Raw genomic sequence first — 25,518 nt, forward strand, 5'->3', positions numbered from 1 at the left:
TGACGGACAAAGTTTTAACTCTTAATGAAAGTGTTCTTTAATTCATAAGTAATAAAACATAAAATTAAAGGCAAGTTAGGCCCTTCTGTCAAACGGGAAAGATGCGCTTGAAAAATAAGTGGCTGGGTACCAGTCTTCACGATAAACTTTTGAATCCACAAGCCGGAAGCTCAATTTTACGAACATTTAAGTTGGAATCTGTTGGCATGTAGAGAAGAATTTTACAAGCCCCAAAACAATTCTGTACGCCATGGCTGTAGGACTCGTGGTTAAGCTCGAAGACTGGGGTACGAATTAATTTTAATAGTAGTTCACCATGCAAGACCGAATGTATAAATACAATATAGTTTTAAATATAGTGTGGCAGAAGCGGATTTAGAAGGGGCAGGTCCCCCCTTTTCTGGAAAAAAAAATTTGGTTGATTATGTAGGGAATCACTGAAGCATGACTAGAGCGAGCCCCCTTTTAGGCAGCCAATGCATATGAAAATTTCTGGATCCGCCACTGGTGTGCTAGCTAATAAATGATATATTTTTTACTACTTTTATTTTTTTTAATCCTTGGTCCGTCTATGTGAAATAATCTAAGTTTCATCAGGTACTCACGCGGAGAAATAAAATATTGAAGTGATTTGAGTACCGATAAATTAAATGTCTCCTTGGTAGCTGGTATCCCTTGAGGGATTAATAAATTGAACTCAGGCCATAAAAAAGAATATGTTTGTTTGCCCTAACCCTACCTATCCAGAAAAAAGCTGCTGCTCAAAATCTTTTATTGCCCTGATTTGAAAAGTTTTTTTTAAATCAGATAGTCCTGTATACTAAAACATATCTGATACTTCAACTTCTCTTTGCCGAAAAAAGAAAGAAAATGCCTGCCTACCTACCTACCTACCCACTGTCTCTACCTTTGGGTAGGGTTTGGGCAAACTAAAATATTTTTTTAGTGTGGCCTCATGTGTGTCGGAATAGGTATAATAAATATATTTCATTTTACAGTATTTTAGTTTTTATGATTATTAATCAACTTATGGTACGGTAATAACTTTTATTTTTGTTTTTTTTTTTATTTTTCTTTTGTGTCAATTTCAATTTGTCCTCGTTCTGTGAACAAAATAACACGGCTACACATTTTAAAAGACAAAACACAATTATAATTCGATCAACACTTTGACTTATTATACTAACTTAGCATAAAAAACCCAGATAAACGAGATGCATGCTCCAGATATTCTATAGAATTTTTAATTCACCAGTAAATCAGAAAATTATGTCCATCTTCAACATTTCTTTTTTCATTTGATGTGTGTTATATCATTTTGAATATCTTACAATGCACATAAAAAAAGACTAGGTTTTTGCGATGTCCAATATTACGTGCGATGATGCGTAGCTGCATGGTAGATACTACATGAATTACATCATTTTGATTATCTTTGAAATCACTCACACGTGGCGGTGTACACATAACACACAATATATGACTTTAAATACCTGGGGCAATTTATACTTCCGTTTATTGTCCCTTTAACTAGCCAGTGTATCTGTGTATAATGTATTTACCGACCGTGCAAGGGCTGTATAGCCAGTCAAGGTCGTTGAAACCTCCATTTGTTATGATGTATCTCTGGCTCCATTGATAGACTCCCATAATATAGTCGAGTGCGGATCCCGGATTTTGAAAAAAATGTTGGAGGACGAAAAGACAACATTAGAAATGGGACTAATGTATGAAGTTTATATAATGCATATACCATTGAAGCAGCCTCGATGATAAATTGACATCTAAGACGGTATAAATTAAAATTCTGTATGACATGTCACGAAGAGGAGTCGAGATATATGCGACATATTTTATTATATGTCCTCACAAAGGTGGTCTATTTCACATGTTTTCGGACATTAAATCTATTTCTTGTGTGACAGTTTGCTGACTGTTAATGTTCATCATAACCTTTTCGCAAATAGGGCCGTATTTACACTACAAATTTCACTCTGAGTACAGACAAACCTGTGCATCTTGAAAATTTTTAGAGTATTGGGTGGGGGGGGGGGGGTAGGACCTTTATCGGGACTCCGGGATCGGGTGTTTTTAAGCTCGGGATTTCGGGATCCGGGAATTCTTTTTTCGAATTTCGGGATGTCGGGATTTACATTTTTTTAAATTCGGGACCTCGGGATTCCATGTTTTTAAGCCCGGGATTTCGGGATCAGGACCCCTCCTACCCCCCTCAGTATGGCAAGACCTAGATAAATAAAATTTAAATGCATTTTAAGTTTCAGAATATTGAAAACTTTACTAGATTTTGCTATTCATTTTTTTCGTTCCTGCAGAAGGTGCCAAAATAAACTAAGGTGGAGAGAATCGGAGACGTTAAGGGCTTGAATAATTCGAGTTAGGTAATTACATGGGCCGAGGACACAGTTATCGTTCTTTGGTTTTTGTTTACCTAAAGTCGTGGTGTGAACAGTGTGTAACTAGCATTTTTTTTTTATAATACACTTTCCCAATTTATTTCTTGATATCTAATGCATGAAATTTTATGTAAGTGGATGAAATTACATATTAAAAAAAATTGGGTGCTGAATCTTTATGTTAACAGAGACATATAAATTGTATTATATGTCTCTGATGTTAAGTAGTGATTTGGTCCAGTTAAAAAAGGTCAAATATTAGTACGTCTGAAGCTGTCTAACTGAATTTGAGACCCCCTTAACACAGAATTGTCAATAATATGAGTTATCTAGAGCGTTAATACGTTACAATTGACTTGGAAAGAGCCGATTTTTAAATTGAATTGATTAATTCAAAAGGCTTGGGCAAATAACATTTGAGAACGTAACTTTATAGCAAGGAACTATAGCGTATGCAGATTTTCTTTGAACACATACGAGGGTCTTGAATATTGGGGGAAAGGGGTGTCTTTCAATCCTGTTTGTCTTTTAATTTGTAAGTCATTTTTTCTCTATTCTTCATATTTTTCTCTATTCCTTATTTTCTTGGCGTCTATTTTCTTCACTTTATTTGGCCCTTTGTTGTGCACTTTTTGTCCATTTATATTCTCTATTCTTCTATAAATCCTATCCAGACCCTCATAAACATACACAATCAATATGTTCCGCTCCTAACCCCAGTTGACATGGATATAGACAATTGTCATCCATGGGGTTTTTCTCATCTGTTGTGATGATATAACATTGCTAAACGAGTCCTTTATAAAAAAAGATGTGGTAAGATTGGCAATGAGACAACTCTCCACAAGAGACCAAATGACACAGAAATTAACAACTATAGGTCACCGTACGGCCTTCAACAATGAGCATAGCATATACCGCATAGCCAGCTATGAAAGGACAAAATACTAGGAGTCCATTACTTCTGATATTACATATAGATATATGATTAATGTATAAATACGCAATCACGTATACGTTCGATGCTAAATTGTTGGCTTTGTTGGAAGGCAAAATATTTAGCCCTATACTGACTGGAACTAGTATATACAACTGAAAACTAGATAAATAATGAAAATCAAGGAATCAATACATGCTATAACAGCAAATCTGAACGAAACCAAAACGCATATTGATAAATTATAAATATACAACTTGCATTTCAGCAACTGTTTTGTTAGTAATTATTTATGATGCAATTCGTGAATAAATTATCCTACACAGTGGAACAAATGGGAAGTCAAAATACGTTAATTTCTGGATTAATACTTCTGCAAAGACGATGTCATTATATTGTTTCAATAAACCGACTTAAATAAAAATCAAATTATAACTTTGTAATGATTATAAATGTTTACCTTTTGAAATAAATTTTGATATATTGAATATAGATACAGAAAAAATGAACTCAAATGTTTTATTTGCATGTATTGTATGACGTATTTAATAACATCTATGTGTAAAGAAAAGTTTGAATTGCCCGATCTTTTTGTAAAGCATGCTATTTTGACGATTACGAATTCAGACTCTGACACTAAGAAAAATCTTATTAGAATAAAAAAAAAATTTCTGATCGGCCGTATATAAACCTCCCATCACTTTATTCATATCACATATCAATTTAAAAAAATTCGCAACGATGTCAAAATAGAAAGGCTGACCAAAATGTTCAACTTGCGGCTAATGATTGACAGGTATGATTAGACCTTGAGGCTCTTGTGGGGAACGTGGTGTCTAAAGTAAAAAGAAGATTATTCAATTATTTATTTTAGGACTCGTACGATATGTCGATCTGATATGGAAAATTGTGAGTTTCTTTTAATAGCACAAAGAAATAAGACGATAGAAGGGTAACAATTTTGTAACCATAAACGAATGACTCGTATTTATAATTTACGGGACTGATTATATCGAAAGTTTGATGAAAACATTCGATTTCAAACCTTCTTGGTTGGAATGAACATGTTCGATGTATATGCAAATAGGTCTTTATTATATAATGTATTTAAATTATCTTCATCAAATACAATACAATATATAACATGTATCTATGATATCCTCCATAAAGAGTAAATATCTGTACAGGTAAACTTTAATTCTGATCAATCGGGTACAGATTGAATTATTTACGACCTTCCACTTGTATTGTACAAGGAATATCACAGCAGGTGTTAATTACACTAGGACAAGTGTCAAATCAGTATGACATCTTGCCGGATAACTGCATCTTCGGTAAAAAGACTCTATTAGTACAGGAACTGATTTCTTTTCTAAACATGACAATAAAGAAGAATTTTATAAGGTGAGAATATTTGTAGTTGTGTATTGCAAAGTTACCACGTGTATTCATCCTGTTCATTGGTCACATTAAAATAGATTTTTCTTTATTGAACAATTACCAAATTCGATATTTAAATCGTAAGTAACTTTATTATCTCGACTGAAAAGAGTAATAAGACAGTTTTGTTTATCTGACTGTAAACATTGTATATATCACAACGAGCTATTAATAACCGTCGCTCACGCACCAGTAGTTCTATTGACGACTCAATACACACCAGTTTTATCGGACCAACGGCTAATTCCCGTCGACACTGTATAATGGATTATGTAAACATCTATATACAACGATCTATTAATAACCGTCGCTCACGCATCACTGGTTCTATCAATGACTCAATACACACCAGTTTTATCGGACAAACGGCAAATTCCCGCCGACACGGTAAATCTCCGGATGACATGCATAATTTTCTGTGACACAGCAAATTTACGATGAACCTCTAATTATTTTCCATTCCGCGCAGATTATCCAAAAATCGCGGTCATTTGCCAAATAGGTCTACCAGTGGGGGTAGCAAGTTATCTTTGTGTATTCCAGTCCTCATGTAAATCAGCACATCAATGTAACCTTCAGTCCTGGGGTAGCAAGTTATCTTTGTGTATTCCAGTCCTCATGTAAATCAGCATTTATCAATGTAACCTTCAGTCCTGGGGTAGCAAGTTATCTTTGTGTATTCCAGTCCTCATGTAAATCAGCACATCAATGTAACCTTCTTCAGTCCTGGGGTAGCAAGTTATCTTTGTGTATTCCAGTCCTCATGTAAATCAGCATATCAATGTAACCTTCAGTCCTGGGGTAGCAAGTTATCTTTGTGTATTCCAGTCCTCATGTAAATCAGCACATCAATGTAACCTTCAGTCCTGGGGTAGCAAGTTATCTTTGTGTATTCCAGTCCTCATGTAAATCAGCACATCAATGTAACCTTCAGTCCTGGGGTAGCAAGTTATCTTTGTGTATTCCAGTCCTCATGTAAATCAGCACATCAATGTAACCTTGCCTATGCCTATGTAAACCATCAATATATTTTTTAAATTTTATAAAGCATGTTAAATCCAAATATTTATAAGTTATGCTCTAAGACAAAAATACAAGGGCTGACATTACTAAAAAATCAATTTGTATTTATTACAGCTTGGTTTACCCTTATCTTGTATATGTACAGTACCAGTTGTGACAAAGAATGGAGCTGTAGGAAGAATGGTATGTCTTGTTTTGTTGAATTTGATGACAGTAATATTTACATTAAATCAGAGTTTTGTAATCCAACTTATTCTTTCACCATATTTTTGTAAATCCATGCCTTTAGTACCTCATACTTTTCATATTGAGAATTTAATAGTTTAAACATAACCCCGGCTAAAATGACATATCTATACATATTCGATACTTCACTAGAAGCGTGATAAATTATTTTCCTGATAGAAATTAGTAAGAGATTTTCTCTTATCTTAACTTTGTGCATAGCAAGCAAATGAGTTAAGAAGCTTTGAGGACTTAACAAACCTTGTTACAAAACATTTTGATGAACCTAATACAAATACTTCTAGACATTAACCAATTACAGATATTTATGAATTGAGAATTCTCATTTGTAAGCATATAACTATAAATTATTTCATTTGCTTGCATATGAAATGATATTAAAACTCTAATAGATAAATTAGTTTACAAAAATAATGTTTTGCTTTGAACTGAATGATCTAACAGTGACACTCCCACTAACTGTAAATTATGTGTTTATGATGTGTAAGATGTGACAGGATATCTGTGAGTGTCACAAGTAGACTTGTGCTGCGTTCACACGTAATTCTAATTCGATTTGCATTAACTAATTTGAATTAGTTTAATTCGCATTCGAAACGTTTTACGTCCAAATGTAAATTCTAATTCGAAACGTTTTACGCCCAAATGTAAATTCTAATTCGAATTGCAATGCGCGTCAAATTAGCTTTACTGTCCAAATGACGTTAACTTTTAATTCATATTAACAAAAACGCATTTCTAATGCGAATTGGATAATGCGATTTAGCAAATTCGAATCAATTCGAATTAAAAAAGAAGAGTGTGTGAACGCGATTAGCGAATTCAATTCGCATTCGATGGGAATTCAATTCAAATTAAATGTACGTGTGAATGAGGCATTATATTATACACTTCACAAAAAACTTTAGATAAATTCATCATTGGAATTTATTTCATCAGAAAGATTTACAATTGCTATCAATTTTTGTTTTCAGAATATAGATGTACTTGAGAATTTGATACGGGATGATATCGCTGCAGCTAAGACACCTGTAATGTTGGTATGCTTTGCAGGTAATTATGTTTCTGTGAAGGTTTTTTTACTGGTAGCATGTTGAAATAAGAGGACTTATTTTCTTCAACAAATAAATCATATAGATATATTAAAAAAAATTAAATTAAAAACTTTTCACATGCCAAGTATACTTCATAAACATTTATATAAACTCACCCAGTATTGTTACTCAAATAAAACTATTTCAGGATTTTCATAAAAGGATTTTGATGGTGAAACGATAGATAAATTTGAAATGAAATGTAGTGAAGAAGTCAGGGATGACTATAAAGAAATCAAAATTTTTCAACGCTGTTGTCATTTTTTCATGGAAATTTGATAATACTGCAAATTCTGAAATTTTTGCATGCAGTTACTATGGCAATTTGTGATCAAAAGACACAACTGTGAGATTTATTATTGCTTAGTCAGGAAATGATGCATACAATTAATGCTATTTAAATTCAAATAGTTTTATTTTTGTGAAACCTTACCCATCACAATTTTTGAACAAATTACTGAATTTTACAGTATAACATTTTGAGTTATATCATAGAAAGGGTATTTTACTGGAAGAACTCATAACAGTAAAACCACAAATATCAAACATAATTGCTTTATATACATATATGTGATTACCACTATCAATTATGAAATACCAGTTAGAAGAAAAATACAGACTTCATACATTGCATTTGAAAACAATCTTCCTTTTGTACATCAATGAGAAAGCATGCTAAATACCTAAAAAAAACTAAAGATATCTAGAGGTCAGCATCTAGTCTTATTGGTGTAATCATTAATCATGTGATCATCTTTATAATGTTTTCTCTAGGTACCCCATTAACTGGACAGGTGGACAATTTAGATGATTTACAGGACATATGTAAAAGGAAATCCATATGGTTACATGTAGAAGGGTAATTATCAAATATCATACATTATTACATTACAAAAAAAGACTTTCTACCTGTAAAAACCTACTGATTTGACACTCTATACATCCATTACATAGTTCATATCAAAGATCTTACAAATGAAATTTAAAGTGTAAACTATATTTTTTTGTGACTAGCAAACAGATCTCAATATTTGTGAATTGGTTGATTTTACAATGATGTACTGTTGAATTACATATTTGATTCTATGTAGAAATGAAGGAGATTTTCAAGATGTTTTTGCATTGTTAAAACTAATAAACAAAAGGGAAAATCCAATATTGTTACAATTGATATGACAGAAAAAATTATTGAAGTACATTTATTGTCGAGCCTTCGACTTTTGTCGAAAAAGCGAGACATAGCGATCCTACATTCCGTCGTCGTCGGCGGCGTCCACAAATATTCACTCTGTGGTTAAAGTTTTTGAAATTTTAATAACTTTCATAAACTATCCTGGATTTCTACCAAACTTGAACAGAAGCTTGTTTATGATCATAAGATAATATTCAAAAGTAAATTTTGTAAAAAAAAAAATTCCATTTTTTCCACATTTTACTTATAAATGGACTTAGTTTTTCTGCCAGTTAACATTACATTCACTCTGTGGTTAAAAGTTTTTAAAATTTTAACAACTTTCTTAACCTATCCTGCATTTGTACCAAACTTGGACAGAAGCTTGTTTATGATTAAAAGCTGGTATCTAGAAGGAAATTTTGTTAAAATTTGTTCCATTTTTTCCGTATTTTACTTATAAATGGACTTTGTTTTTCTTCCAGTTAACATTACATACAGTCTGCAGTTTAAGTTTTAAAAACATTTATTAGATTCATAAACTATCCTGGATTTTTACCAAACTTGGACAGAAGCTACTTGCAATTAAAAGATAGTATAGAGAGGAATATTTTTATTAATTTTTTTCCTCATTTTTGTTGAGCCTGCGATTAACAGCAAAAGTAGGCGAGACACTGGGTTTTGCGGAACCCTTACAAATTTTTGTGTATTATATTTCAAAAACAATCCGGCTACAATGTACTGACACCTCTCTTGAATGCTAAGTTGTCGATAATAGCTACATACATATTTTTGTTAATTTCAGAAACACCTTGGCGACACTGACAATGTTCTCAGTACCGACATCTTTACAGAATGCTAAGTGTGGGGACAGTATGACTCTGGCTATAGGTAGATGGTTAGGTATACCTGGACTTCCGTATTGTGTATCCTTTATAAACAAATTTTTTATAACTTTTTCTTTACAATTAGATATACAATTTTTAAAGACAGTGCCTTAATGCCTTTAATGATATCAGGCAATAGCCATTTCGTTTCTACGTTGGGGGTAAATACGTCATCACAAAAATACCGAAAAGTGGAATTATTTCTTCTTCTATTTGTGATTTTCTGTATTTTTTATTGTAATTCATTGACACTGGGCAGTAAAGAATCGAACAGTGTTTTTTATTAGTTTTCAAAACTGTAAATTGGGAAATTTGGCATTGGGATATTTTGGTGGTTTTCTCTTAAAAGGCATGTGTTTTATTTTGGTGTGTGTAATTTTGGTGCTTCATCCAATTGATGTGTTTAATTTTGGCACAATATTAGTGAGTGAGCTCATTCATATTTGCCTTATAATATATTTCCCATATAATGACCTACACAAACTAGGAACACGACAAAGTTAACTAAATGAAGGAATCGAATACAGATGTAATTGCAAATAATTCTGTATCTCAGGGTTCAGAGCTGAAAGAAAATGTGAAAATAAAATTTATACATTTTATTGACAATAAAATCTAAAACATTAAAATCACTTTTTAAATAGATTATTTATTTATTACAAAATAAACAATGGCAACCTAACGAATACTTCGAAATTTTCGGTATTTAAAGTCTAATTATAAAAAAAAAATGAGAATAGCGATATTACTAACGATCAAAAAATCAAAACATCGAAAAAAGCGTGTAAAGTGGTGAAAAGCGTGTACACGCCATTTGACAAAATCTTCGTGTGTAAACCGTTGAAAAAGCGTGTATTACAGGCGAATATCATGTGAGCTGGCAACTATGTTCCTCCATCGTTAAATTTTCATCTATGGAGATCCCTGCATTTCCATGCCATAATAATTTAATACACATGTTCTTTATGATCTGAAGTTTGAAAACATATTCCAAATTTGGTTTTGAGCCAGATTTCACGGTCCACTGATCAGGTTAAAGATTTGGTTTAAAGTAGTTTACTATGAAGTTGTTGTCACATCACCTTGAAACTTAGTACACATGTTTATTAAGATATTCCAAGTTAGTGTATTAACCTAGATTTTGTGTTCTACTTCATCAAGTTACAGTTTTTGTTTTAGGTAGTTTTCTAATAAGTTGTGGTCATATCAAGTTGAAACTGAGATCACACGTTCATTTTGATATGAACTTGAAATGTATGTCAAATTATGGTTTTGATCCAGATTTCAAGGTTAACTGAAGATGGCAATATGGCCATAATTTCCTATGAACACATGTTCTTGTTGGTTTGATATTTGTAAGGCTACCTTGTTTCAACTGGAAAAAGTGAAATTTTGATTGTTTATAAATTTATTATTTGTTGTTAATTGATTGTTTATAAATTTATTATTTGTTGTTAACAAATTTGAGTAATTATCGCTTTTTGACCCTGTTGGACCTAAGCTGTGTGTCTATGTGTCGACACATCCATGTCTCTCTGAATATCTCATTCACAGCTCCTTTAATAACTAGTTGATGTATTTGAATAAACTCAATAGATATTTTTTTTACTTATCATTTGTTCCATTGTCATCTTTAAGCTTTGTAGATAATCCACCTTAACATTACTTAGACTTTATACAAAACAAATGACCCAGCATTGGTGATAGCAGCTGGTCTAAACACATTTAATTCACAACTGAAGTTAAATTGTCTCCCTTTGTGGATATGTCTTCAGAGTTTAGGACATGATGGAATTGTGGACAGAGTCAAGTCATCTTGTGATCTGGTGAGTGATAATGTTACAGCAAAGCACAAACATATCATGATACAAGATTCTTTGAAAATATGTATTTTAAAAAAGTAGCTTTCAAAATGCTGCAACTCTGTTATGTTATATAATTGTTGAATTGAAGTTTTACAGAAAAGCCAAAAATATATTCTGTATTTAATTTGTTTGCTCGTATATGTGAAAAGTTTTGAAATAAAAAAAAAACTGATATTAATTATTAGATGTTTAGATATAGAGAAGCCTTATTCAGAATAAATGAGGCAGCAGACATTTACATTTGGAATATTAAACATTTATTTGAATATTTTTTTTTCTCGAAACATCGTTTTGATAATTGACCTAATTATTAAAAAACTATTTTGTAGGCGGAAGCATTATACAAAGGAATAGATGAAATTTCAACTATAAAACAATATGTAAGTTGAAGCGCTTTGAATGTTCAAAGTTTATATTATAGTATAATAATAAATTCATGAAGGAGACAACAATGCAACAAATTAAAGAGATCAAAAATAAACATCTGTAAGTCACATCAAGCTCTGGATTGCCAATGTTCTAAAAATATTTTCATATCTTAACTGAGTGAAGCCAGGGTATAAAGAAATTGTGTTGATTCGTTCATCCATTTTACACTTGTTCTCTCCTCTTTCTGCACTTTACTGTTACATTTCAACCAGTGAAGATTTCAATGAAAGCTTCAGAGACCTCGTGTTCAATTGATTTTTAAGGTATCTCATAGTAATACCTTGGAATTACAGATCTTCATTGTGAGGAAGTCATCTTTCTGCCATTCCTATTAAACTATGGGCCTGGATTTCCATGAAACTTTTTACAAAATCTTTATCTTTTTGATCTGAATTATTTGTAGGGTTTCCTATTGCGAACCATAGACATCACACAATTGGGGGAGCACATTTAATAATTTTCTAGCTTTTATTTGTGATAGTGGGAAAAACAGTTTGTGTCTACTTCACAGAATTTTGTTATGCCTTAACATATCTCAAAAGTTTTGGAATTATAGAAGAAGAAATGTGGGGGTTCAGTGAGAGCAACTTAGCAACGCAAAGAACCAGAAGACATCCAGAGGTCAGCATACAGTCTTGAACTATAAACAGAAGTTTCCTTCAATTTAAGTACATATGATATTACCTAGTCCTATTCATAAGATAAAAGTTGTATTTCTCTCTATTTACAGAGTATAGAAAAGAAAGAAGAAGAAGATGTGAAAGGAATCAAGGATTTAATATTCAAAGCCATTTCTGCCCTGGTAGGTCATTCAATAGTCATCTTTTAAAAACTCTTCTCAGCCTGTTCAGCTTTATATTTATTATGCCCCGCCGTAGTGGTGGGGGCATTAAGTTTTACCCTTGTCCGTCTGTACGTACGTACGTACGTACGTCCGTCCGTACGTCCCAAAATTGGTTTCCGTTCTCTATCTTGAGTTTGCCTCAACCATATCAAATGTTATGAAACTTATACACAATGCTTATTACCACAAAACACAGATCAAGTTTGAATTTTGGTGGCGTCACTTTAACCGTTCTAGAGTTATGCCCCTTTATAAATGGAAAAATTGCAAAATTTTTAGTTTCCGTTCTCTAACTTAAGTTTGCCTTAACCAAATGTTATGAAACTTATACACAATGCTTATTACCATAAAACACAGATAAAGTTTGAATTTTGGTGGCGTCACTTTAACCGTTCTAGAGTTATGCCCCTTTATAAATGGAAAAATTGCAAAATTTTTATTTTCTTCTAAATATCAAGTAATTTTTAATAAAATTGGAGTTATCTTCCTTTGTCCATGATGATAGTTGAATCAACTACAATCAATGCTTTATACAATGTAATGTTTAATTTTGACTTCCACTGATAAAACACAGATCAAGTTGAATTTGGGTAGTGTCACTTTAACCATTATTGAGTTATGCCCCTTTATGAATCGAAAGATTGCAAAATTTTTAGTTTCCATTCTGTAACTTAAGTTTGCCCAAAGCAAACATTATGAAACATATACACAATATTCATTACCACAAAACTAAGATCAAGTTCAAATTTTTTGTTTCTGTTTTCTAACTTTAGTTTGCCTCAACCAAATGTTATGAAACTTATACACAATGCTTATTACTACATAATACAGATTAAGTACGAAATTTGGTGGAGACACTTTTACCATTCATGAGATATGTCCATTTATAAACATAAAAATTGCTGAATTTTTCGTTTCCGTTCTGTAACTTTAGTTTGTCTCAACCAAATGTGATAAAACTTATACACAATTGTTCTAGAGTTATGCGTGTTAACAAATAGAAAAATTGCTGAATCTTTAGTTTCAGTTCTATACTTAAGTTAGCCTCAACCAAATGTTGTGAGACTTACACACAATGCTTATTACCACAAAACTCAGATCAAGTTCAAATTTGGGTAGCGTCACTTTTACCGTTCTTCAGTTATGTTCCTTTATAACTATATGATATGCAAGAGGGGGCATCATCTGTGTCCACATGTGGACACTATCCACATTTTTTTTTTAAATGATGACAGTAGATATTAGATATTGATATATATAGATTGTTTTTACTTAATTTTCACTGCAAACAACTGTTTGTGATGATAAATGGATAGATGGGACATGAAGATTTGTCAATGGATAGATGGGACATGAAGATTTGTCGATGGATAGATTGGACATGGAGATTTGTCAATGGATAGATGGGACACGAAGATTTGTCAATGGATAGATGGGACATGAAGATTTGTCAATGGATAGATGGGACATGAAGATTTGTCGATGGATAGATTGGACATGGAGATTTGTCAATGGATAGATGGGACAAGAAGATTTGTCAATGGATAGATGGGACATGAAGATTTGTCAATGGATAGATGGGACATGAAGATTTGTCAATGGATAGATGGGACATGAAGATTTGTCAATGGATAGATGGGACATGAAGATTTGTCAATGGATAGATGGGACATGAAGATTTGTCAATGGATAGATGGGACATGAAGATTTGTCAATGGATAGATTGGACATGAAGATTTGTCAATGGATAGATGGGACATGAAGATTTGTCAATGGATAGATTGGACATGAAGATTTGTCAATGGATAGATGGGACATGAAGATTTGTCAAGTTTTTCTATTTTTATGACTTGTCTGAAAAAATGTACCTTTTTGAGATTATTATGTGTGGGAAATAGGATATTGTCTAGGACGAATAGTTTTAAATTGTTCCAATTAATTTATTTTCATGCTTTTGAGATTTTATAATTTCTTCCAATTGATTGGTAAGGTTTGAATTAATGAAATGTTAATTTATTTATATTTCAGGTTGTGTTTGAGATTGTGACACCAAACATCGTGTTTCAGTATGCAGAGGATGGTGCACAGACAGGGATACAGATTGCACCATACAGTACTAATGTAGAGGACGAAGAGGAACCAGAAGAAGATCAGAATGCTGTGTATTATGATGCTCTTAATATGTGGGTATGTTTCACATCAGGGTTATACCAGAGTTTTGGAGAATTTTCACATTTATGCATTTTCCTATGCCACTAAGCTATTTTTATTATGTCATAGTCATTTAAGAGTTGATTGTTGAATGACGTCATTTGCTCCAATGGATCTCGGGTCAAGCGTTGTAACTCATTCATAAAATGGAACTCTAAATTGGTCTATACCATAGAAGGACACTCTTAAAATGGCTTTCTATATAGTCTAATAGTAGTGTTCTCACCATGAGTGCAGAAGGTTTTGTTTTTTTTTAGCCCTGACTAGGCCAAACCAAAGTCTAAAGTTATTTCCTGTTAGTATGTTGCATTTCGGGTTAAGATCAAAGACTGGTTGCCTTGGAGTTAGAATAATGTGTCTGAGTAGGGTGAACTGTTTTCCCCTTCAGACTGCTATCTCTAGTGAGATAGCATATTAAAAGTAAGACTAAGTATGTGTGCGTGTGGTACAAAGCAGGATGTCACCCCCGTGATGTTTAACAGCCATCTATCAATCACCATAAAAATCTGATTCACATCCATAGAAGCAATTTATCTGTTTGCTATATATGTTTAAATGGAACAGTCTTCAATATTTTATACCAGTATGAATTTGATATATGCTGACTTTATTATTGATGTCGACATTATTGTGAGAGATACATGTAAAAAATCTCACTTCCTTACACACATTTTCTTGCAGCAAGTCTATTTTGTAATTGTGGTATTTAAAGACCAAACAGACTATTGTTGATGCGCATCAACTAACGCAACTTGGTAGTGACATAAAAGCTCTATGACGTTGTTTTTTAGCCATGAAAAAAACCGTCAAATTATAACGTCCTATTTCGCGTTTTTCACGGATTCCAACATAGTGTACGCTTAAAACTACGTCTTCCAAGAAAAGTGGAATTAAGCGTCGCACTATTACCTAGTGGAAATTAAACACAAATGGACACAAAAGATACTACACTATCTGTAACCTCCGTTCTAATAAAAATAATAATAAAAATATCAATTTTAAACTCAGCTTTTTGCATTTGCGCCGATCTGCATTTCACTTTTTTTCTTTCACTTGCACCGATTTTGTCTTTCATTTGCGCCGATTGTGTACAGGTAAATTATAGGTGAAAGTTATTTTTTTATTTATCATATAAACCTCTTCCGTTAGCCAGTTGTACATATGTTATGAATTGTCAATTATAACATGTATATAACTGTTGTCCCCTGCTCACAAAGGTGAGGTTCAAGTAGAATTTCGAGCAGGATAAGTCAATTTAAAAGATATTTGTGCACTCTGTTTACATCTACTAAAATCACAGAGTAAAATTCTATTTACAGCATTTCAAAGCACCACAATAAAATCCATAAAAATGTAATACTAGTACAATGAATAATTATCTTGCAGAGAATTCATATGCCACACATCTGATATATTCCTTTCTTGTCATTTTATCTTTTCTATACTTGTTGTACTTGCCAATAACGAAGTCCATCTTTTCTTTCTTGTGTCAAAACGAAGTTCTCGAACAATATGACCAAAATTATCTTAAACATAAGGGAACACTATTTATATCCATATATTACCATGCAATATACATTCTAGGTTTACTACATGTACATTTATTTACTCGTATAGCAAATGAAGTATCGGGGCTAGTGATAAAAAAAAAAAAAATAGGCGCTAATGAAAGAATCAAATCCGCGCAAATTAAAGATCGAATTTTTTTTTAAATCGGCGCATATCTCGTACGCCCGTGTAACTTTACACTGGTAAATTTATATGACTTACACTTAGAATTTTAACTTAATATGTGATTTTCAAAACTGAGTTTTCAGAAGGTTAGGCCGATAAACAATACCTTCTAGAAGTTTCGATATACTGGCAAAGTATGCATGTTGAGATTAACTTATTTCTTTAAGATTCTCGTAAAATAATGGTGATCTTGCAATGAAGTTAAATTTTATCTATACTGCTTAATTGACAAAATCTTATAGTAAAAATAAAAATGATAAAGGTTCAATGTCTTTTGTCATTTGTTTCATTTCAAATTGTCTCAAGGAGAAATGATAAAGATTTCGCCTGATCTCACAGAAGCTTAAGGCAAAAAATATAAGAAATTAATATACTAAGTTAATGTGAATTAAAATAAAAATTTACGGTTTTTAAAACTAAACTTGTTGTAAATTTAACTTATGACAAAAACAATTGCTTCAAGAATAAGATCCAACATAAAATTTCTCATTTTCAAAAAGCTACAATGACCAGAAAGATTGAAAACAAATTTCGATTTTCAATGCCGGCAATCTATACATACAACATTGTCTTTGTTTTAATTTCCAAAATGAGCTATTTAGATTCATAATATTTCATCCTGTTTTGAGAAATACTTTATAGTTTTCAACGGAAAATTATTTCTTAGATTCTAGATCAATTTTTGAATTAAAAACTTATTTGTATTTTATATTTACTATCTTGTTTATTCAAAACACGTGAGGTAGTAATAACGGGGATCGTATTTTATGATAGGTTAAATGGATGTAAAACGTTTTAGAATCAAAAACTTTAATTCATATATTATACATATAATTTTCTTATATTTTAAATATTCAGAAATAATGAATCCACAAACTAGATGGGGGGTCCTAGATGGAATAATTTGTATACGCTCGTCTTAGTCGGGACACATAATGGTATAAAGAAGTCTGTCCGTGCTAATGTCTGTCCGTCTGTCAACAGTAACTAAAGAGTGTGCTAGGGCGAAGTTCTGAAATTGATATGAAAAAGTCACTGGTAGATATTTTTTAATACTTGAAACGTTTTTTCATTCTTGCGTTTTACTTTTGGCGGGAATGAAATAAATCATATTTTTTAAGATCAAAACAATAAGAGTCTTAAACTCTTGAACCTGTATTTGATAGACACAAATCTACTGTTTAACATGAAACAAGAATTATGCTTGTAGGTTTGATATAATGGGATTTTTGAGAGTTTAAATAACAAGCAAATATCATGTTAATATTCGTCTTAGTCGGGACACATAATGGTATAAAGAAGTCTGTCCGTGCTAATGTCTGTCCGTCTGTCAACAGTAACTAAAGAGTGTGCTAGGGCGAAGTTCTGAAATTGACGCGACAAAAAAACCCACACATCTAGTCTAATATAGTCAATGAGTCTGTAAGTTTGCCAGTGTCATCTTTCATTTCTCTTGTTATTTTCAATGATTTTGCTAATGAGAGGGAGAGGACAAAAACAGACTTTCCTTTCTAAAGCGTCGTAAAAGGTTATTTCGAACAATTTTTCATTCCGACGGATGGTGTTTCTTAAGGTTAATTTTGTGCGGCAACAACATCATGAGATCTGATACTGATACATACATGTGATCTCTTGTATTACCGGAAAATAAAGTAGGTGAATCTAGTTGTTATTCTTGATTCTTGAAAATTTAAATGTGGGTTTCAAACGTCCAATTTGCAATTTTTTTCAAACAGTGCGCCAGCAAGGAAAACTTGCACTATGACGTCAGATTCAATGTTCTGAAGAAAGACAACTCTTTTCTTCAAAACGAACGAGAAAAAAACATAAATATTAATCATAACTTTTTTGAAAGGTCGGTGACATATACATTTTTTTGCTTTATTTTGAAGAGTACACATGGCACTTTCCTTCTTGAAATTTTTATGAAAAAGTCACTGGTAGATATTTTTTAATACTTGAAACGTTTTTTCATTCTTGCGTTTCACTTTTGGCGGGAATGAAATAAATCATATTTTTTAAGATCAAAACAATAAGAGTCTTAAACTCTTGAACCTGTATTTGATAGACACAAATCTACTGTTTAACATGAAACAAGAATTATGCTTGTAGGTTTGATATAATGGGATTTTTGAGAGTTTAAATAACAAGCAAATATCATGTTAATATTCGGGAAAACACGAAACTGAGGTTGCTATAGTGACAAAACTAAGTCGGTGACCCCCAATTTTTTTTTATCATATTTTGTTCCTCAAATCATGAAATACCTTCACACAAAATTTTAAGGAAAAATCACTGGTAGAACTGAATAGGCTGTTTGGTCTTTAAACCAATCAGTAAGATGTTTCAGAAACAACTGTTTAGAACTTTCAGTAGGGTTTCATGTAGTAAGATGTTTCAGAAACAGCTGTTAAGAACTTTCAGTAGGGTTTCATGTAGTAAGATGTTTCAGAAACAACTGTTTAGAACTTTCAGTAGGGTTTCATGTAGCAATCAGAGAAGTCAAAGATCACAATTATGAAACTACATTGTATGTTCAATTTGAATTTATCCCACCAGTTCCTCTGTAATAAAATGTTTTAAAAGATTATGATCATTTTTTATTTTTTTTTATTAGTTAGGAGAAACAATGCAGATGGAATGTCCAAAACTAAACTTCCAGATAGTGAAATTGGAAAAAGAAGGCATCTGCCTTAGGTTTGCTCCACTTGAATGTGCTCAAGGTAATACTTACAGTAATACTGGATTTCATTTATTATCATGGGTTACAATAAAAAGTTCACAAGGTAGTACAAGTCAAAGGGGATGTTAGAGAATCGTCAGTAGACAACCAGCTATTTCACTAAAAAAAAAGACATTAAAAGGTCACACTTTGCCTTAAAAATTCCATTATAGATGTTTTTATATGAAAGAATATCATACCTCTAGAAATTATAGATGTTTTTATATGAGCGAATATCATACCTCTAGAAATTATAGATGTTTTTATATGAGGGAATATCATACCTCTAGAAATTATAGATGTTTTTATATGAGGGAATATCATACCTCTAGAAATTATAGATGTTTTTATATGAGCGAATATCATACCTCTAGAAATTATAGATGTTTTTATATGAGCGAATATCATACCTCTAGAAATTATAGATGTTTTTATATGAGGGAATATCATACCTCTAGAAATTATAGATGTTTTTATATGAGGGAATATCATACCTCTAGAAATTATAGGTGTTTTTATATAAACAATGGATGTTTCAGTTTGAATATATTCGTTTTAGTGAAAGGAATAAAACCAGAAGACGTAGAAGAAAGTATTGTGAAATTGAAAGACCAGATAGTAAGTTTATTACTGCATGAATGATAAGTACTAGTACTGATAAGACACAATATGGTATAGAAATATGACAATCTTAAATTCTGTCAGGTAATAAACACTTCAGATTGGCTGTAACCAACTGACCCTATTGAATGCACCCTTTTTTAGCTCACATGGCCGAAAGGGCCAAGTGAGCTTTTCTCATCACTTGGCGTCCGTCATTGTCCGTCCGTTAACTTTTACAAAAATCTTCTCCTCTGAAACTACTTGGCCAAATTTAACCAAACTTGGCCAAAATCATCATAAGGGTATCAAGTTTAAAAAATGTGTCCGGTGACCCGGCCAACCAACCAAGATGGCCGCCATGGCTAAAAATAGAACATAGGGGTAAAATGTAGATTTTGGCTTATATCTCTGAAACCAAAGCATTTAGAGCAAATCTGACATGGGGTAAAATTGTTTATCAGGTCAAAATCTATCTGCCCTGAAATTTTCAGATGAATCGGACAACCCGTTGTTGGGTTGCTGCCCCTGAATTGGTAATTTTAAGGAAATTTTGCCGTTTTTGGTTATTATCTTGAATATTATTATAGATAGAGATAAACTGTAAACAGCAATAATGTTCAGAAAAGTAAGATCTACAAATAAGTCAACTTGACCAAAATGGTCAGTTGACCCCTTAAGGAGTTATTGCCCTTTATAGTCAATTTTTAACCATTTTTTGTAAATTTTTGTAATCTTTTACAAAAATCTTCTCCTCTGAAACTACTAAGACAAATTTAACCAAACTTGTCCACAATCATCATTAGGGTATCTAGTTTAAAAAATGTGTCCGATGACCCAGCACGCGAACCAAGATGGCCGACATGGCTAAAAAATAGTACATAGGGTAAAATGCAGTTTTTGGCTCATATCTCTGAAACCAAAGCATTTAGAGCAAATCTGACTGGAATAAAATTGTTTATCAGGTCAAGATCTATCTGCCCTGAAATTTTCAGACCAATCAGGCAACACGTTGTTGGGTTGCTGCCCCTGAATTGGTAATTTTAAGAAAATTTTGCAGCTTTTGGTTATTATCTTGAATATTATTATAGATAGAGATAAACTGTAAACAGCAATAATGTACAGCAAAGTAAGATCTACAAATAAGTCAACATGACCAAAATTGTCAATTGACCCCTTAAGGAGTTATTGCCCTTTATTATCAATTTTTTACAATTTTCATAAATTTTGTAAATTTTTGTAAATTTTTACAAAATATTTTCCACTGTAACTACTGGGCCAAGTTCATTATAGATAGAGATAATAGTAAGGAGCAAGAATGTTCAGTAAAGTAAGATCTACAAACACATCACCATCACCAAAACACAATTTTGTCATGAATCCATCTGTGTCCTTTGTTTAATATGCACATAGACCAAGGTGAGCGACACAGGCTCTTTAGAGCCTCTAGTTTCTAGTGGCAGTCAGAATATCAGCTCATCTCATTTTTACCATGCAGTTTAAATCCTTCAATTTGATACAGTGTTTACTTTTTCTATATATGCACAATATATTTGCTGCTGGACTAGCAACTACCTGTCAATCAATGTACATGTAGCCTTGAGAGATTTAAAGCTCTAGGTTTAAGATTTACAGACATATTCTGTTGTTTATATTAAGACAAGCTGCTTTAAAATAATATGTCTGTCATATTTATTTTTTGTCATAAAACAGGCCTTGGTTTTCCTGTTTGAATTATTTCACAATTAGTTATGTCTGGGTGTTTTATAGCTGACTATGCTGTGTATGATTTGTGCAATGTTGATAGCTGCGGGGTGACCTTTATGTACTTACATCCACATCATTTGAGCTCTACGTAGATAGTTGTCTCATTTGCAATCACACCACATCTCCTTATTTTGATATTCTGTAAAATGCATGCTTTTAATTTCAAGGTTGTTTTTTTATAGAACATATTGGATGCTACAGTAGGTCAGAGAGACAAATTCAGAGCTGTTGTGGATCAGCAGAAAAATTTGAAGCTGATAGAGATGCCAAAATGGGCTGGACTTGGGGTTGTGCAGTAAGTTTATTTATGGTTAGAGCTGGACTTCAGGGTTGTGCAATAAGTTTATTTATGGTTAGGGCTGGACTTTAGGGTTGTGCAATAAGTTTATTTATGATTTGGGCTGTTCTATAAACACAAATATTATTGTTGGTATTAACACAGATTTTATTTAAATAACTTTAAAAAACGTTTCACTAAATATGTATTGTTATACAGTTATGAACACTTATGATGACACGGCATGTCAATATTTATATTTTAGCATTTAATCTCGGGCTGTTTGAGATGTGAAACATTTTGAATGATTTAAATGATCAAGATTGTAAAAAGAGATATAATAAAGGGAAGTTTACAGGAGTATTATTGACTATCAAGTAAAACCATCCATAAAATGGAGAAAAAATATTTATTGTAATATGATTTTAACAAAATTCACAAATTAAAAATTTGACCTCTCTACTAAATGGAATATTAGATTACTCAAGAGAGTCAAAGTCATTCTGGAAACATTTCTCTTTTTTTTTCACACAAACACTTGTATTGAAACCTTTTTAAAGATGTCTTTGTTGATAGTATTATTATTTGATTACAGATATTTACCAGAATCATGTGTGAATCATTCTGATCATTTATCACATAAGCCTAGACATGAGATTAACACTGTTAACATAGAGTTAGTGAAGAAACTTAAAGCTACAGACACTGCCTTCTCATTGGGTAAGTTATTAACACTGTTTAAATATATTGTAAGTGAAGAAACAAAGGCTACAGACTGTGCCTTCTCTCTAGGTCAGCTATTGATACTGTTAATGAAGAGTTTTCAAAGCTACATACAAAGCCTTCTCACTGGGTAAGTTATTTACACTGTTGAAATATATTGTTAGTGAAGAAACTAAGGCTACGGACTGTGCCTTCTCTATATGCAAGAGATTAAAACTGTTAACATAGAGTTATTATTAACTTAGTTCACAACTATACTAGATTATGGAATGATTGTTAGGTGTACATGTCTGTCTGCTAGGGTTTATTTGACCTTTACCTCATTTTCATTGTTCATAGGTCAATGTTTTTGTAGATTTTGTGGTTAGGTCCAATTCTTAGATACTATAAGCAATTTATGTGCTTTATTTGATGTATGGAATGATCATGAGATCAGTGTTCCAGCTTGATAGTTTTCACAGGGCAGTCTGCCCGCCCTTTCCCAACTGACACCCTGTGCTCTTTTTATAAATGAATTCCAAATTTCGATTTAAACATTTTTATAGGGATAATGATTATGCAGTGAAATAGTTGTTACAATTTCATTTATGCTGTGATTCCTGGTTTTAAAAAAGAGGAACCCAACTTTTGTTGATCAGGAATGTTTCCTGAAAATAACTGAAGTGAGATTGTGAACTAGATTGTCGGATCCTTGTTCTAATCTTCATATTTATGCATCACATCAGTCAAATCATGCAATAAATGCCTACATTTGTAGCATGCCTAATGCCTTCAAAGATCCTGTTCCTTGAAGGACTTAGGCATATGTATAGCTAGTAATATATGTAATTGGTTCATTGCTGTAACCCAAAATAAGGTTGATTTTCATCTCGCGCAAAAGTGACTAAAGCCCTCAAAATCCTAGCTGAAACCTTGCTGTTTACATAATAAAAAACAATATTTGAGGGGCCAGCTGAAGCCCGCCTATAGGTGTGGGATTTTCTCGCTGTGTTGAAGATCCATTGGTGGCCTTGTGTTGTCTCTTTGACACATTCCCCGTTTCCATTCTCAATTTTATACTATATGGTTATTTGGTTAATGCAATAATGAATATTTTTTTTGTAGGTCGATTAGAGAATGAGTTAGTGTGTGTAAAGTTATATGGTAATTTTGTTAATGCAATAATAAATATTTTTTTGCCAGGTCGGTTAGAGAATGAGTTAGCGTGTGTAAAATTTGGTTTGATCACAGATGACACAGATGTGGAAGAGTTGATAGATCATGTGATGAAGTGTGGTAAAGAGATTGAAGAGTCATCAAGGGTAGGTTATATATGTTTTATGAAGTAAAAAAAACTAAAGATTGGTGATGGAAGTATGAAACAAAAAACTCCTGTAGTACATTAACTTATAAAAAATGTGTCTTTATTACAAAAAAAACCACACTCATAAAATTGGATCTCAGAGGGAAAAGAGTCCTAGCTCATAGTAGGAGTCAATAAAATTGAAGGTTAATGTATTGGTGCTTAGAATGAGCTTTTATCATCTTGCCTAATGTTCAAATCTACAAGACAGACTTTTCTGTCAACACACACAAAAATAAAAATTGTCACAGAGGTATAAAATTATGAACTAATGTAAATTCAAACAAACAAACAAAAATTACTGATACATTATATGGAATTATTATTTTGGCTGAGATTCCTTATTACTTCATTGGCATTGAGCTGACAGGCTTTATCTATCTGAGTTGAATAGCTCACTTGCCTCAGAAGATACAGAAACAAAACTAAGATGTGTTATTTTCTGAGGCATCAACAATGGTTAAAATTTGTGCTAAGCACATTTAATTTCCAGTGTATGATATTTTCATGGAAAGAATTGTCTTACATAAATACAGCATTATTATGATACAAGAAAATTCCTGCTATGTGTTGTATTTAGTACAGTGTTTCTTGCAGTATAATGCAATAAAAAAGAAAAGTTTTGAACAGTAAATTTAATTGTCTTTTCAGTATTTTGAAGCTTTGGCAGATCTTATTAAGCAGGGTATTGAAATAGCTAATGAAGATTTAAAAAAAGAATCAGAAGAAAAATTACAACAGGAGGTAGGTTATCTAAACTATCAACATCACTCCATTTTCATCATAAGTATAAAGTTATTGTCAGATATATCAAACTTTCAGCCTAACAATGAAATGAGTACTTTTGATTTGCTGGGTATTATTTTAGTGTAATTTCATGGGTATAGAAGAACTGCAAATTTAAGATCTAAAAAAATAACAAATTTCCTATTGGCTGGATTTTCTCCATGAAAAGTGATACCCTATTACATGAAAGTATTCATAGTAACAGATCACTATTTCACCTGATTTTATAACTTTTGAATATTCACACTGGAGAAATCCTGTTACCCATGGATGCACATAGGGTTTATTTTCATGAATTTAAGATATCTTGAAAATAATGCTATTCTCTTTGTGCTGATCTGTCCAAATTTGTCATACAGTTATTAGGCATTTTTTAATGCTATAACAATATCAAGACCTAAGACCAGTAAAATTATATCAAATATATACACTAAATTCAATAAAAAGAAAATTTCAGCCCTATAAACAAGTTTACAAACTGATGCTATTAAATTCTTCTCAAACATGAATTTATTTGTTTAAAATAAGATAAAATTGCCACTTAAAATGTATCTATGATATTAGAAAAGAAAAAAATTAAAAATTTTAACATGCAAGTTTCCCTCTAATTTGAAAGATTAAAGAAAGTATGCAATCATATTATGACAACTTATGTTTGTGATTACAGGGCGTATTAAGACAAGTTCCTTTAGTTGGATCCCTGTTGAATTGGTGGTCTCCACCACCTAAAGATCAGATAAAGGGAAGAACTTTTAACTTGAAGTCTGGTTAGTATTAACATTACCATGCTGATTAATATGATGTGAAATACTTTGTTAATATTGTGGACAAATTCTATCTGATTTTACAAAAACAGTTTCAAGATTGTTCCAAAAAAAAAATAATTCTAGTTTCCATCAACAGTTGTTATTAACTGAGCATGAACATTTACATTTCCCTGGGAGAGGACAGAAATTGTATACAACAAATGTACAATAAATGTCAGGGAAATCTGACATTACATGAT

General features: G+C 32.1%; 1 protein-coding gene across 2 annotated transcripts in view; it reads left to right on the top strand.

Moving 5' to 3' along the window:
- LOC127709812 (putative pyridoxal-dependent decarboxylase domain-containing protein 2) overlaps positions 1-25,518 on the top strand; it is a 50,939-nt gene that overhangs the window by 22,125 nt on the left and 3,296 nt on the right. For both annotated transcript variants that reach the window (XM_052215467.1, XM_052215468.1), the window contains exons 7-21: positions 5,929-5,997; positions 7,035-7,113; positions 7,929-8,013; positions 9,131-9,251; positions 10,883-11,038; positions 11,407-11,457; positions 12,237-12,308; positions 14,379-14,537; positions 18,913-19,018; positions 19,577-19,635; positions 21,567-21,679; positions 22,257-22,381; positions 23,567-23,685; positions 24,378-24,470; positions 25,180-25,279. In XM_052215467.1, coding sequence (XP_052071427.1) covers positions 5,929-5,997; positions 7,035-7,113; positions 7,929-8,013; positions 9,131-9,251; positions 10,883-11,038; positions 11,407-11,457; positions 12,237-12,308; positions 14,379-14,537; positions 18,913-19,018; positions 19,577-19,635; positions 21,567-21,679; positions 22,257-22,381; positions 23,567-23,685; positions 24,378-24,470; positions 25,180-25,279 — 1,507 coding nt within the window. The remainder of the gene's footprint in view (positions 1-5,928; positions 5,998-7,034; positions 7,114-7,928; positions 8,014-9,130; positions 9,252-10,882; positions 11,039-11,406; positions 11,458-12,236; positions 12,309-14,378; positions 14,538-18,912; positions 19,019-19,576; positions 19,636-21,566; positions 21,680-22,256; positions 22,382-23,566; positions 23,686-24,377; positions 24,471-25,179; positions 25,280-25,518) is intronic.

Source organism: Mytilus californianus, unplaced genomic scaffold (assembly GCF_021869535.1).
Source record: "Mytilus californianus isolate M0D057914Y unplaced genomic scaffold, xbMytCali1.0.p SCAF_7, whole genome shotgun sequence".
Lineage (NCBI taxonomy): Eukaryota > Metazoa > Mollusca > Bivalvia > Mytilida > Mytilidae > Mytilus > Mytilus californianus.